This window comes from Fundulus heteroclitus, chromosome 7 (genome assembly GCF_011125445.2).
Source record: "Fundulus heteroclitus isolate FHET01 chromosome 7, MU-UCD_Fhet_4.1, whole genome shotgun sequence".
Lineage (NCBI taxonomy): Eukaryota > Metazoa > Chordata > Actinopteri > Cyprinodontiformes > Fundulidae > Fundulus > Fundulus heteroclitus.
Window position 1 is genome coordinate 719,884 of NC_046367.1, and position 13,480 is coordinate 733,363.

The following is a 13,480-nucleotide window of genomic DNA, read 5'->3' on the forward strand; positions in this document are numbered from 1 at the left end:
AAAAACAAATATAAAACAGAATTTACTAAATTTTGAAAAAATGAAAGGTTATGTATCCACCCTCTCCACTATAACACCCCTAAGTTCTGGTGCTGCCAACGGCCTTCAAAAGTCACATAATCAGTGATATGAAGTCCCCCGGTGACTGCAAAGTAGTGGTTGGTGAGAGAGTTGCCAGACCTCACCTGGTGGTGAGCAGAATGAGGAAGATGAATAGAACAAAGGCAGAGCAGAGGAAAAACGCTGAAAAAGGAAGAATGTTGTGTGGCTTTCAGAGGGGAGCTCAATCAGGCTCTGGGTGGCCAGGGGGTGCTTCAAGATGACTGGACACCTACAGCTAATGCTATCATGCAGAAGGGAGTCTAGGGAGAGTATGTCTTCTGAAAAGTTAATAAGGAGATCTGGAGGTGAAATCAACAAGTACAGGAGCGTGTATGGAAAAAGGCATCAGCTAAGAAGAAGTGGGACACTGAGGACTGAAGAGTACAGAGAGAGATAAACTGAAGGTAAAGGCAGCTAAAGCCAAACAATGAGCACACATCTACAGGTTGGAGAGGTAGAGAGACGGAATTGGGAAGGATGTTCAGATGGTCAGGGTGATCAAGGATGTGTGTGTGTGTGTGTGTGTGTGTGTGTGTGTGTGTGTGTGTGTGTGTGTGTGTGTGTGTGTGTGTGTGTGTGTGTGTGTGTGTGTGTGTGTGTGTGTGTGTACAAGACAGAGAAAAGCAGAAAGGGAAGGAGAGGCTGATCTGCTAACCCTAACCCTTTTTAATTGTATAGGCTGGATATTGGGTATTGGTGTTGCGATGCACTAATTCTGTGGAGTGCTTCTTGGGTTAGATCAACGGCGAAGCAGCAAAGCTGCACGAGCCGGGAGTGACAGTCGCTGGGGCAAGGAGCGGACGGGCTCCCCGCCAGCGGCTGCTGAGAGTTAAGCCGTCCCACAGCAGCTCTCACTGCCGGCGCGGCGCCTGGGCTTCGTTCACGCTGCCTCTCTCAGGCCTCCTCACTCCCACAGAAGGCTGTCGCAGCAGCAGCTCTGCCCTCTGCCACACACAACACTGGTTAAAGCTTCAGTGTGGTGAATCCAGCCTTTCCCCTCTGTAGCATTGAATCTGCAAATCACAGATTTCTTCCCCCCTTGCTCCACTGTCGGCTGGCGGGCTGGTATGCCACACCCACGGCCAATCACTGACTAGCAGTCGGCTCACGCAAGAGCTCTATCTTACTTGACAACCACCGTACTACCTCTTGAGTAGGATCGAAATAATCCAGCGGGGTAGAGAAAAAAGACCTCTGAAAGTGTACACGGTGTGGAGTCTCACACCCTCTCCACGACTCACTGGCCCAGCAGAGGAGCTCCTTCAGCAGAAGACTCCTCTCACCCAGATGCTCCACAGAGCGCCACAGGAAATCATTCCTGCCTGTGGCCATCATTCTTTACAACGCCTCCCTCAGTGATTCTGACCCCCCCCCCCCCCCCCATTCATTGCACTGTTCTTGCTCACTACCACTTTACTTGGATCTGTAGTTACATATATATATATATATATATATATATATATATATATATATATATATATATATATATATATATATATATATATATATATATATATATTGACTTATATGCATATATTTATATTACCTTGTGTGGAATGTTGTAAATATATATATAAAAATGTGTGTATATGTGGAGCATGTAACAAAAGTAATTTCCCTCTGGGATTATGAAAGTATGTCTGATTCTGAGTAGAGTATGGCCCAGTGGAGTCCGTGGAGACGGCCCATTAGAACGGGAGCTACAAGACTGTGGTGAGTGGTGAAGAACTTAGGCTCAACAGTCCAGAACAATAGGGAGTGTAGAAGAAGAGGTGAAGTTATGTCTTCAAGCAGGTTAGAATGGGTGAGGAAGAGTGTCTGTTGTGTTGTGTGTAAAAAGAGTATCAGTGAGAAAGAAAAGAAAGATGTACAAGGCGGTGGTGAGAGCAGTGATCTCTGGTTTAGAGAAAGCGCCGCTGGTCAGAGCTGGAGGTAGCAGAGATGAAGATGTCGAGGTTCTCTTTGGAAGCGACGAGGATGGAGAGGTTCGGGAATGAACACATTAGAGGGACAGCTGATATTAGATGTTTTGGAGATAAAGCCAGAGAGGCCAGAATGAGATGGTTTGGACATGTCTAGAGGAGGGACAGTGAGGATACTGAGGCTGGAACTGCCAGGCAGGAGGCCTAGAGGATGGATGGAGTTAACTGTGATTAGCTCACAGTTGGTCTGAGATAAGAAGATGTCAAATATAGGGATATCACTTTGAAGACCCTAGAAAGGGAAAAGCTGAAAGACGAAAAATAAGATCCACCCGTGTGCAATCCAAGTGTCACATGACCTGTCAGTAGAAACACACCTTTTCTGAAACATCCCAGAGCCTGCAACAAAACTTAGCATCACACCATGAAGACCAAGGAGCTCTCCAAACAATACAGGGACACATGTGTTGAGTAATACATGTCCATTTGGAAATGTCACAAATGTTAAACTCTTTAATGTTCCCCCAGGGTATGATCAAATCTATCATCTTCAAATGGTACCACATGGTACCACCAAGAGAAGGCAGCCCACCAGAACTCCCAGAATGGGCAAGTAGGGCATTGGTCAGAGAGGCAGCACTGAGACCAAAGGTAACTCTGAAGCAGCTGCAGAGTTTCACAGAATCTGTCTATAACATCACAATAAGCTCACTCCGTAGAGCTGAGCTTTGAAAGCCATTACTTAGTGTTCAAAAGAATCCTATTTTGAGTGTGCATGAAGGTATGAAGAGGGAGGGTGCTCTGGTCCAAGGAAAACTCTGAGGCAGCAAAATGTGAAGAAAGCCAAGGAGGGTGAGTACTTTTGCAAGACATTGAATTCTCAGCTCAGGGGATCTTACCTTGGGCACCAGGCTCTGAAAGTCAGCAGAACCTGAGATGCAGTTCCTTCCAGAAAATCCATCACTGGATCGAATACACTGAAGCAACCGTTGGCCCTCACGGTCCAAGTCCTCCACTGGAGCCTTTAACACCTAACCAGGTGTTAAGAAGAGATTTAGTATATAGATTAGATATGGAGGATCACTTTATTTTAACCCCAACCAATTCTTTTACCTTTTTCTTTAGCTGTGTGTGCTCATCTATTAACCGCCGGGATCCTTCTACATCTGCAGGAAAGTCCTTTTTGGACAGAAGTTCCTGTAACACAGAACAAACATTTGTCATTTTGCTTTTAATTGTCTTAAACCTAGATCTCTGAGCTCTGTACCTGAAGGTCCTCCAGTCTAGACAGCAGATGAACAGCGTTGGACATGAACTCCTCTAGCGACACCCTCAGCTCTATCCATTCCTCATGGTTGTAGTCCAGAGAGCCTTCAAAATCTTCAGTTAATTGTGAGGGGTCCACCAGTTTGGCCAGACCTTCCACAGACACCATGCTGGTCTGGTCATGCAGACAGGAAGAGCAAAATAAGGGACAGAGTAGCCAAACAGCACCACACAAAGTTTCACACAAGAAAAATACTAAGCCAGCCTAAAAAATAGATCCCTAGCTTCACTGAAACTGAATGCAATGTGCTCTGCATGCAGACAGTTATGAAGTATAAAAATGATTCAGTCAGAGAGATATGTAAACAACTGTGCTGGACATCAGTGTAGTATGTCAACACACACCTCCTGGTATCTTCTGCTGGTTTGAAAGACATTTAAAACATTTATTACATTACAATCTTCAATCATCACTAACCGTTTAGAACTCTAATTGTCTGCATATAACCACTGGTGATGCTACCAGTAACTTTATTTCGTTTCATACTCACATTGTGTAGCTCCTTGCAATTGGTATCATCTGCACAGTCATCTATCTATCTATCTATCTATCTATATATATATATATATATATATATATATATACAGCAAACAGGCCTAAATGGGAAGCAGCCAAACTTATGTTCAGTTCTTTCTGAAAACGTTTGGACACCTATCCAGGAGTCTTTGTCAACTCTGGTGGCTCGCACTGAGCTGTTGCAATGACCACGATAACTGAGAATTTACACAGGCGGTAATATAGTGAAATAAAAGAACACTTTGAAACCACATCAGATCTCAATTGAACAAAACAATATCCTGTAGGATATCATTACTGACATGGAACATTTAATGTGTTAGGATCAAAATAAGGCCAGATTATTTAAGGAAAATGCCAATCATCATCCTACATATTTAAATGTTTAACCCAAAGTCACAGTGAAAGTAGAAGTGAAAGACTGAGGCTACAGGCTAGTCCAGTTGGCTGATATGTCATTGCAGCAACTCTAAATGCTCCTCAGTAGTTTGTATGGCCACCAAATGCTTGCATGCATCTCCGACAATGGCAGAGCGCTTTCCTTTTTAGAAGATGGATGGCGTCTCCTCCCAGATCCTGACCAGAGAATCACTGAACTCCTGGAAAGTCCAAGGTGCGACCTGGTGGCGTCAAATAGACCTAAACATGATGTTCCAGATGTTTTGTTGGATTTAGGTCAGAGGAGGGTGGAGGCCAGTCAATGGTATCAATTTCTCACCCTTCAGCAACTGCCTGAATACCCTTGCTGAACCATGCTGCATGCCTTTCATGTCAGTCCCATGAGTTCAGAATGGGTCTGCTCTATTCTGTGAAAAGAACAGGCACCAGATCTGGACCTGCCGATTCGAGCCCCAGTGCTGAGCAGTGAGCACAGGGCCTACTAAAGGAGGTCAGACCCTCAAGCTACCCTCATGAAGTCTGTTCCTAATGGTTTGGTCAGAGACATTCATGCCAGTGGCCCACTGGAGGTCACTTTGTAGAGTTCTGGCAGAACTCATCCCCCTTGCACAAAGAAGCAGATACCGGTCCTGCTGATGGGTTAAGGACCTTTGATGGCTTTGTCCAGCTCTACCTGTCTCCTGGAATCTTCTACAAGTTCTTGAGACAGTGCTGGAGACAGAGCAAACCTTCAGGCAATGGCATGTATTGATGAGTCCTTGTGGAGCTGGACTGCCTGTGCCATCTCTGTCAAGTCCAGGTATTGCCTCCTGGTACCAATAGTGACACTGGTCTAATGTAAACCACTGAAGAGCAGTCAAAGAAAATGGAGAGGGAAACTTGTGGCCTCCACCTACAGAACCATTCATGTTTTTGGGGTCAATGATTAACAATCTCCCCTACTACTGACCTGACCAGATCAACATTCCCAAAGAATAACTGACTAGACATTGTCATTTGATTGTAAAGTGTTCCTTCAGTTTTTTTGAGCTGTATATTACTATTGTATCACTAGATTTGTAATTGAAGCAAATATCTGTGAGCTCCTGCCCTGCATTGTACACAAAATTCAATAAATATTAGGCTCTGTGTTGTGGTAAAAACTTCAGCTATAGCTTCACATTGTCTATATTTGCTGTGGCACAACACGGATTTAAATGTTACGTACTGCAACCTAAAATAATATTTTAAGACTGTTCTTGTTTTTGATTTCAATCCAAATTAAAGTTGAATTGAGTTAAATGCATTACAAACTAAGGTAAGTGTTAATGCATGTTTAACATCGAATCCATCCAACCTCGAAGGAGAACTTTGCGCTTCCGAAGTTGGTCTTCTGTTTCTGCCAGAAGTTGTCTGGTTTTATGATGAGCGCCACACAGATCTCAGCTGGGAAACACTCCTGCAGCGTCTTCAACAGAGGCTTGATCAGCTCCCACTTTGATCCTCGCATGTCGATGATGACAGTAAATCCTCGTTTACAGACGTCTTCGCTGATGGGAGAAAAAGAACCAACATGCAGGTGAGAGGAGAGTGAACAACACAGAAAATGTGCTGTAAGAGCTGGACAAGCCCAAATACTTCTGCTGCTCCATTTCCCACTCCTACACCAGCTCTACTGTGAAGGTCGAGTACTGGGCTGCTTCTGAGATATGTCATCTCAAACTGTTTGTCCAGAACAGCAATTCTTTTCTTCTTTTTCAATGACATTTCACCTTTCTTCTGATTCTCCTTTCTGCTGATTATGCACTGGGAATTCCAGGCTTCTGAACCACTGCCAGGCCAATCATAAATGGATCATTTAGGTCAGCATTCACCATCCAACCTCACTGTTACTACCAGACATGGACACATTATTGGCACCGTTGATAAAGATGTGTAATAAGTCTTGGGAAAAAAACAAAAACATTTACTGCTGCAGAATAACCTCACAATGGAACGATTGAAAGATCAAACCTTTAATTTGAGTATAACTATTCAGTGGGGAAAAATAAAATGTAAAGAGAAAATTGGTTGTAACAAAATCACTGGAGGCATATCTAGTGACATCGGGCTGTTAATTTCTACCACATTGTTCTGCCAATAGAACAGCACTTCTTTGAACAATCTCTCCAGATCAACAGAGTCCTAAGCTCTCTTCTCTTCTCTTCCGCTCACCCCACAGGTTGCTAAAGGTTTTAGGTGTAGAGACTGCCATAAGATGGCAATAGAAAAAGATTGTTTACTATCTGCTGAACTTTTTTGTTTTGATCTGGACACTGATCTGGATCAATATCTAATTGAAAGATCCAATTATAACCTATTTTCAGTTTTCTGACAGAGGCAAGCTTATTCTTATGAGAAATCCCACACCACGTCCTAACAATGCTCCCCTTGACTTTGGAAGACAAACAGATCTTCAGGCATTCTTTACAGTAGTCATTAGGTTCTTCCTCCCATATTTATCACCTGTGTTACACCAAACGTATCTGGACGGTTTCTTGGCAACAATGCTCAGTCTGACTTGGTTGTAACAAACCTAGCCTCTGATTTCAGCCTGTTTGCTATTATGATGTCCTGGATAACTGCAAATTTGCACAGGCATCTTCCTCAGGAGCTACTGATTTTCACTGCTGTCAGTCTGTCTTGTGCTCATCCATCTCTGTGTGTTTCAGTTCATCCACAAAACTTGACAAGTCCGAACTGTAAAAAAGTCAATTAGATTATCTTAAGGACTGACCTTCATCCACTCATGACCTGTACAGGTCAGTAAACTGGCAGCTAAAATAGCTGTGAACCCAACTCATCTTGGTCACATGTTATTCAGACCTTTGCCCTCTTCCCCTGAATAATGTATTTTCTGGTATAGATTCTAGTTGTTGTTCAGGTTTCTGTTACTTTTCTGTCTGTTTCAATTCAATTCAAATGCAAAAATATTTATTGATCCCAAAGGGAAATTAAATCTTGTCATTACTGATATTAATCCAAATTCTTCAAAGCGTTATTGTAGATAGTGATGGCAGGAAATATTTCTTGCAGTGGTCTGTATTACAGCGAATTTTAAGAAGCCTGTGACTGAAGACATGCTGAGGCTTCTTCAAATTCACGATAATACAGACCACAATAGTATTTTTTTTAAGTTAGGTTTTTACACAGTTGGATTGCAAAGTCAAATTCCTCGTTTGTACCCTCAAACGTGGCGAATAAAGTTAATTCTGATTCTGATGGAGAAGGAAGACATGTAGTAGTTAGCAGCAGTAGCTCAACCAATGTCCCCCTCCAGGATGTTGTCACAGCTAAAATGAACACCAGGCCAGACGTAGCTACTATGAAGAGAAAGTTATAGAGAGAATATAAAGTTTAAAGCTGAAATAAGAAGTAGGAAAACTCAGCAGAGTGAGAGAAATTAGACCCTGATGTCCTCCAGCAGCCTAAGCCTATAGCAGCATAACTATAGAGATAGCTCAGGGTAACATGAGCCACTCTGACTAGAAGCTTTGTCACAAAGGAAAGTTTTAAGATTAGTCTTAAAAGTAGACGGGGTGTCTGCCTCAGGGACCAAAACTGGGAGTTGGTTCCACAGGAGAGGAGCCTGATAGCTAAATGATCTGCCTCCCATTCTACTTTTAGAGACTCTAGGAACCACCAGCAGACCTGCAGTCTGAGAGCGAAGTGCTCTGTTAGGAACATATGGGGTAATCAGAGCTCTGATATATGATGGAGCTTGATTATTAAGGGCTTTATACGTTAGAAGGAGAATTTTAAATTCTATTCTTGATTTAACAGGAAGCCAATGAAGGGAAGCTAAAATAGGAGAAATATGATCCCTCTTGTTGATTTTCATCAGAACTCTTGCTGCAGCATTTTGGATCAGCTGAAGACTTTGAACTGCATTTTGTGGACTTCCTGATAGTAAAGAATTACAATAGTCCAGCCTTGAAGTAACAAATGCATGGACCAGTTTTTCAACATCACTCCTATACAGAATATTTTCATTTTGGATAAATGCTGGAGGTGAAAGGATGAAAACCCTGGAATTTAAATGGCATGTTGTGGTCAAAGGCAACCTTAAAGTTCTTTACTTTATTACCAGAGGCCTATTTAAGGCCATCCAGATTAAGTGATTGATTAAGCAATTTCTTTTTCAAAGACTCTGGTCCAAAAATAACAACTTCAGTCTTGTCTAAATTTAAAAGCAGAAAATTCAGAGTCATCTAGATTTTGATGTCATTAAGACATGCCTGTAATCTAAGTATTCATCAAGATTTATCATATGCTGTCTAATAATTGTACTAATTGGAAATAAATATTTAGTCAAGAGAATTAACCCTGGAGTTTGTAGAATATTTTGAGAAATAAGATTTAAAGCAACCTAACGCTTTCCCCTTAATCCTTGCGGCACATGCAAGTCCTTAAAGAACAATACTTTGATCAACCTTATTAAAGGCAGCCACTGAGATCTAACAGGACAAGTATAGACACAAATCCAATATGTGGCTTCATTCTATCAAAGTCACATTTCAGTAGCCATAGCTCTCTTGTTGCTTTCAGTTTAAAGTGGCATTTATCAAAATGTTTCTGAAATCTTTCTTCTTGTTATTAACGTGATGCAACAAATGCACAACATCCGTCCGTCCGTCTTCTTCCGCTTATCCGGGGTCGGGTCGTGGGGGCAGCAGCTTCAGTAGGGAGGCCCAGACGTCCCTCTCTCCAGCCACTTGGGCCAGCTCCTCAGGAGGAATCCCAAGGCGTTCCCAGCAGAGAGACATAGTCCCTCCAGCGTGTCCTGGGTCTTCCCCTGGGCCTCCTCCCGGTGGGACGTGCCCGGAACACCTCACCAGGGAGGCGTCCAGGAGGCATCCTGACCACATGCCCGAGCCACCTCAACTTTTGCATGTTGTGCATTTGTGCTCAAATGCACAACATGCAAAAGAATATTTAAATCTGTAGAACAAAAGCCCACAATGACCCACAAATCATCTGAAAGCACAAAGTGACAGGTTTGAGCGACAGAGGGGGGTGATTCACCCAGAGTTTAAGAAAATGCTTTTCCCAGGAGAGCTTCAATGTTTGGAATTGCTCTTAACTGAAGTTGGTGAGGAAGAGGAGGACACTTTGTGCTATCATACAACTAAATACTTACAGGAAAACCTTCAGTAACAGTGTTAAACAACACTCATTTCTGAAAACATCATTTTGAAGGAACCACCTTTTAAATGGCCTTTTAACATTTCGCCATCACTTTGACCTCTCCTGGACTGTGAACACCTCCCACCTGGTGAAGAAGGCCCAACAACAGTTGTTCTTCCTCAGAAAACTGAAACGGACTGGACTTTCTACTCTGCTGCTAATAAACTGTTATAGAGCTACAATTGAAAGCATTTCGTGTCTCAGACAGTGTGGTATGGGAGCTGCACTTATCAGATAATAAATTCATGATCTTTAGCTTTTCAGCAAGTGTTGTCGGTGCAATCATCTTGAACTTTGTCTTGGTTTGTTTGTGTGTTATGTGCAAATTCTGAGCCGGTGTCTAACAACATTTTCATTTTGGCTTCATAATGATTTTCTTCTTTATTCTTGATTCTTTCGACTTTGGTTTCTTAACTAGCATTATCTGTCCAGTCATCCTGCAGTAGAATATCTTGTGTAAGCCATGTTTTCACTCAACTGCTCTTTGGGAGCCATCCTGTTGGTCCAAAATACAATTTTCTGTCAGTAAAACTGTATGACTTTAGATCATTTTCCAATCAGGGGAAGAATTTAAGGAAAAAATCTGTCCCTGTGACGTGATCCTGGCTCAATATTTGTTCTTTCACAACTTGTTTATGTGCAATGATGAAACTATCTCATATGTAGAGCTGGTAACTGTCATGCTTGAATGATTCATAGGTCAGACCTAAGTAGCTTAACAAACAAAAGCATTCCTCTGAAAACGGACTGAGCAGAAGAACTGCGCTGATTAAAGATGTGGCAGATTTTATTATTTCAGACTTTCTCCAAAAGTCTGAAATTTTGGAGAATTTCAGACTTTGGATGGAGTAAGGGGTCAATGTGGGCAACCTGCAGCCTCTCTGTCAGGATCCTTGGATTAGAAGGATCAGCAGGTTCCACCTCCATTATTTAAAGAGCTTATTTCTGTTCTTGGTCCACCTTCTGGCTGTTATCAACAGCAGTCTGGCCTCATGGGTAGTTTCTAAAATGGTTAAACATCACCACACAGTGCAACTACTGATCAGAAATATGACCTCAAACCTGCTTTGCCATCAAACTTCAGGACTATTTCAAAGCTTCCATTTTTCTTTTTTGAGACAATCTTTTGTAACTAATTGGAGGCCTTTCTGGAAGAAAATGTTCTTGAAAATGTCCAGTTTGACTTTAAATGTTTTCATAGCACAGAATCTGCATTGTTGAGTGTTTTTAATGACATCCTCAGTTTAAATGAATGTCCTGAGGAACTAAAAGCATGCGTGGCGTTTAAGTTTTTAAAAGTGAATGAAAATAAGACTGTGGTGATCAGTCACAATGTCTTCCTCTTCCATAGGCTTTGGGTGTTTTAAAATGGATGGGCGCATCAGGGCTGTAGTGAGATCTAGCTATTCTCACCTGAGGCAACTGGACAAAAATAAAAGACATTTTTTCAAAAGATGACTTCCAAACAGCAATCCATGCCTTTGTTACAACTCAGCTGGATAATTGTAATTCTTTATACCTTTAAGTAATTCATCCATATTGCACTTTCAGCAGGTGCAACACCCTGCTGTGTGGCTTTTAACTGGAACACGAAGGAGAGAGCATATTATTAGAGTTTTCTTTTTCACTCAGATGTAAAACTAAACTAATATCAAACTGTTCAGAATGTGGTATTTTCTGCTGTAGCCTTTATTTTTCATGTTTGAATTTTCTAACTATAACATTGAGATGCACACTTACAGGAACAAATATTATGGAATGTTTTCCCTTCCTTATTGAACATCTTCTGATTTTCTGTACAGCAGGATGGGTGCTACAGATGGTCAGGTTCTCATTTCATCATCAGTGAAAATCTCTCTCCATGTACAAGTGAAGTGAATGGAGTCAAAAATGGAGCTGCTTCAGGTCTAACAGCGTTCCCATTCAGCGTGTCTTTTTCTGATCAGCTTTCTCTGCACCTTCTGTTTTTCCATCCCCCTCAGACTGTGCTGGAGCCATAGACTCAAACAGAGCAGCTTTCACAAAGATGCAAATCAAATGCTGCTCTCCATCTGCTGCGGGTGACAGCCAAGAAAGGAGTACTTGATTCTACAGCCCTACACTTCTTTTTAGTATCTGTCTGAACCTCCGGAGACCAAACACAAAAAGCACTGTCTGGAAATGTGTCTGTGATGGCACTGAGGCTACCTGGGGACAGTAGACAGGTAGGTGACCAGCCTCCTCAGGTCCTCCTGTTTTATTCGGTCGTGGTTGCTCCTGGCAGGAAATGTCAGAATGGGTCCTCCTCTTTTATCTCGCCCACCTGAAAGATTCAGCAGCAGGTGTTATGTTTGGGGTTTAGTACATAATTCAATCACATTTCTTCATTTATTGTGCAAGAAAAAGAATTGTCAGATATACTTTTTGCCATAGATATACAGCTCAGACTTTAGAAGCGTTATAGCTATTAGCAGTTCAACTTTGCATGTTTGATCCAGAATCTGACTCTGATGATCCATGAACCATGATGGATGGCTGAAACAAGCGGTGACAACATTAAACTGTAGAAATGTTAGTATTCCATTGTGCTTATGTCATTCTTTTTGTTTTGGTCGGCTATTGCTCCAATCCTGTGATATAGTGGCTGAGTGTGAGGAGCATGTTACTGACTCTGACACTCAGCCATTGGTAGCAGTAAATGGAAGGTGAACCTGGTGGGAAGAATGAAGACTGTAGCGGGTTGGAGCATGTTGCACAGATAAGTACTGACTGACTTTATTTCTGTTGTAATTGTGTGTCAAAGCTCAGCGGGAATTTAGTTTGTCTCTCACTGTGCTCCCTTTGTGTTTTTGGGAGTTTTCATTTTGCAAAAATGAAATGAACATTCAATACACGAGCAACTGCTCTGGTTGACATTCCTGCTGTCAGCATGCCAACTGCACGCTCCCTCAACTCTGTGGCATTGTGCTGTGTGATAAAACTGCACCTTTCACAGTGGCCTTTTATTATGGGCAGTCTAAGGCACACCTGTGCACTAATGGCTTGTACTTGTAAATGGCTTGTACTTGTATAGCTCTTTAACTAGTCTTGACGACCTCCAAAGCGCTTCACACTACAGTCTTAGTCATTCACCCATTCACACACACACATTCACACCCTGACGGTGGTGAGCTATGTTAGTAGCTACAGCTGCCCTGGGGCAGACTGACAGAGGCGAGGCTGCCATGCATCGGCGCCACCGGGCCCTCTGACCACCGCCAGCAGGCAATGCGGGTGAAGTGTCTTGCCCAAGGACACAACGACAGAGACAGTCAGTGCAGGGGATCGAACCGACAACCCGCCAATTGCAAGACGAACTCCCTAACCTCTGTGCCACGTCGCCCCTAATCATGGTGTCTAATCAGCATCTTGATGTGGCACACCTGTAAGGTGGGATGGATTAGCTCTGCAAAGGAGAAGTGCTCACTATCACATATTTAGACTGGTTTGTGAACAATATTTGAGGGAAATGGTGATATTGTGTATGTGGAAAAAGTTTTAGATCTTTGAGTTCAGCTCATAAAAAATAGGAGCAAAACCAAAAGTGTTGTGTTTATGTTTTTGTTGACTGCATGAGACAGTGACAGTGTACTTGTAGCGCGCACATTTGTGTGACTTTGATTTTTCTAAGGAGAAAGCTCCAATGTTGGATCAGAGAGGATGGTGTGTGAAAAAGAGTTTGATCAGACAGAATATCAGTCATGGTATTTATCTTAACTGGCCAGAGGAACTCTGGTAAAACTAAAAGCTGCAATACCGTACCTTCCGCACTTTATTTCTATTCTTTTTACATATGTTATATTGATTTGTTTGCTTTCTTTTAATAGTCATACTTGGAACTATTGCTGAAATGTTTCTATTGCAAACAAAAGATAATAGTTACCAAATGGAGAGGATGCATAGATGCTCAGCAGATTTTTATTTAACTGTCCTATGAAGAACTTCACAGTTTATCAGGTATTTAGGAGAAAACCACAATGTGCTCACCTAA

At 42.3% G+C, this 13,480-nt stretch overlaps 1 protein-coding gene across 3 annotated transcripts in view; it reads right to left on the bottom strand.

Moving 5' to 3' along the window:
• Positions 1–13,480, bottom strand: part of kalrna (kalirin RhoGEF kinase a) — a 254,875-nt gene that overhangs the window by 173,529 nt on the left and 67,866 nt on the right. For all 3 annotated transcript variants that reach the window (XM_036138726.1, XM_036138725.1, XM_012878426.3), the window contains exons 3-7: positions 11,659–11,773; positions 5,603–5,795; positions 3,292–3,465; positions 3,138–3,221; positions 2,924–3,055 (exon numbers count right to left, since the gene is read on the bottom strand). In XM_036138726.1, coding sequence (XP_035994619.1) covers positions 2,924–3,055; positions 3,138–3,221; positions 3,292–3,465; positions 5,603–5,795; positions 11,659–11,773 — 698 coding nt within the window. The remainder of the gene's footprint in view (positions 1–2,923; positions 3,056–3,137; positions 3,222–3,291; positions 3,466–5,602; positions 5,796–11,658; positions 11,774–13,480) is intronic.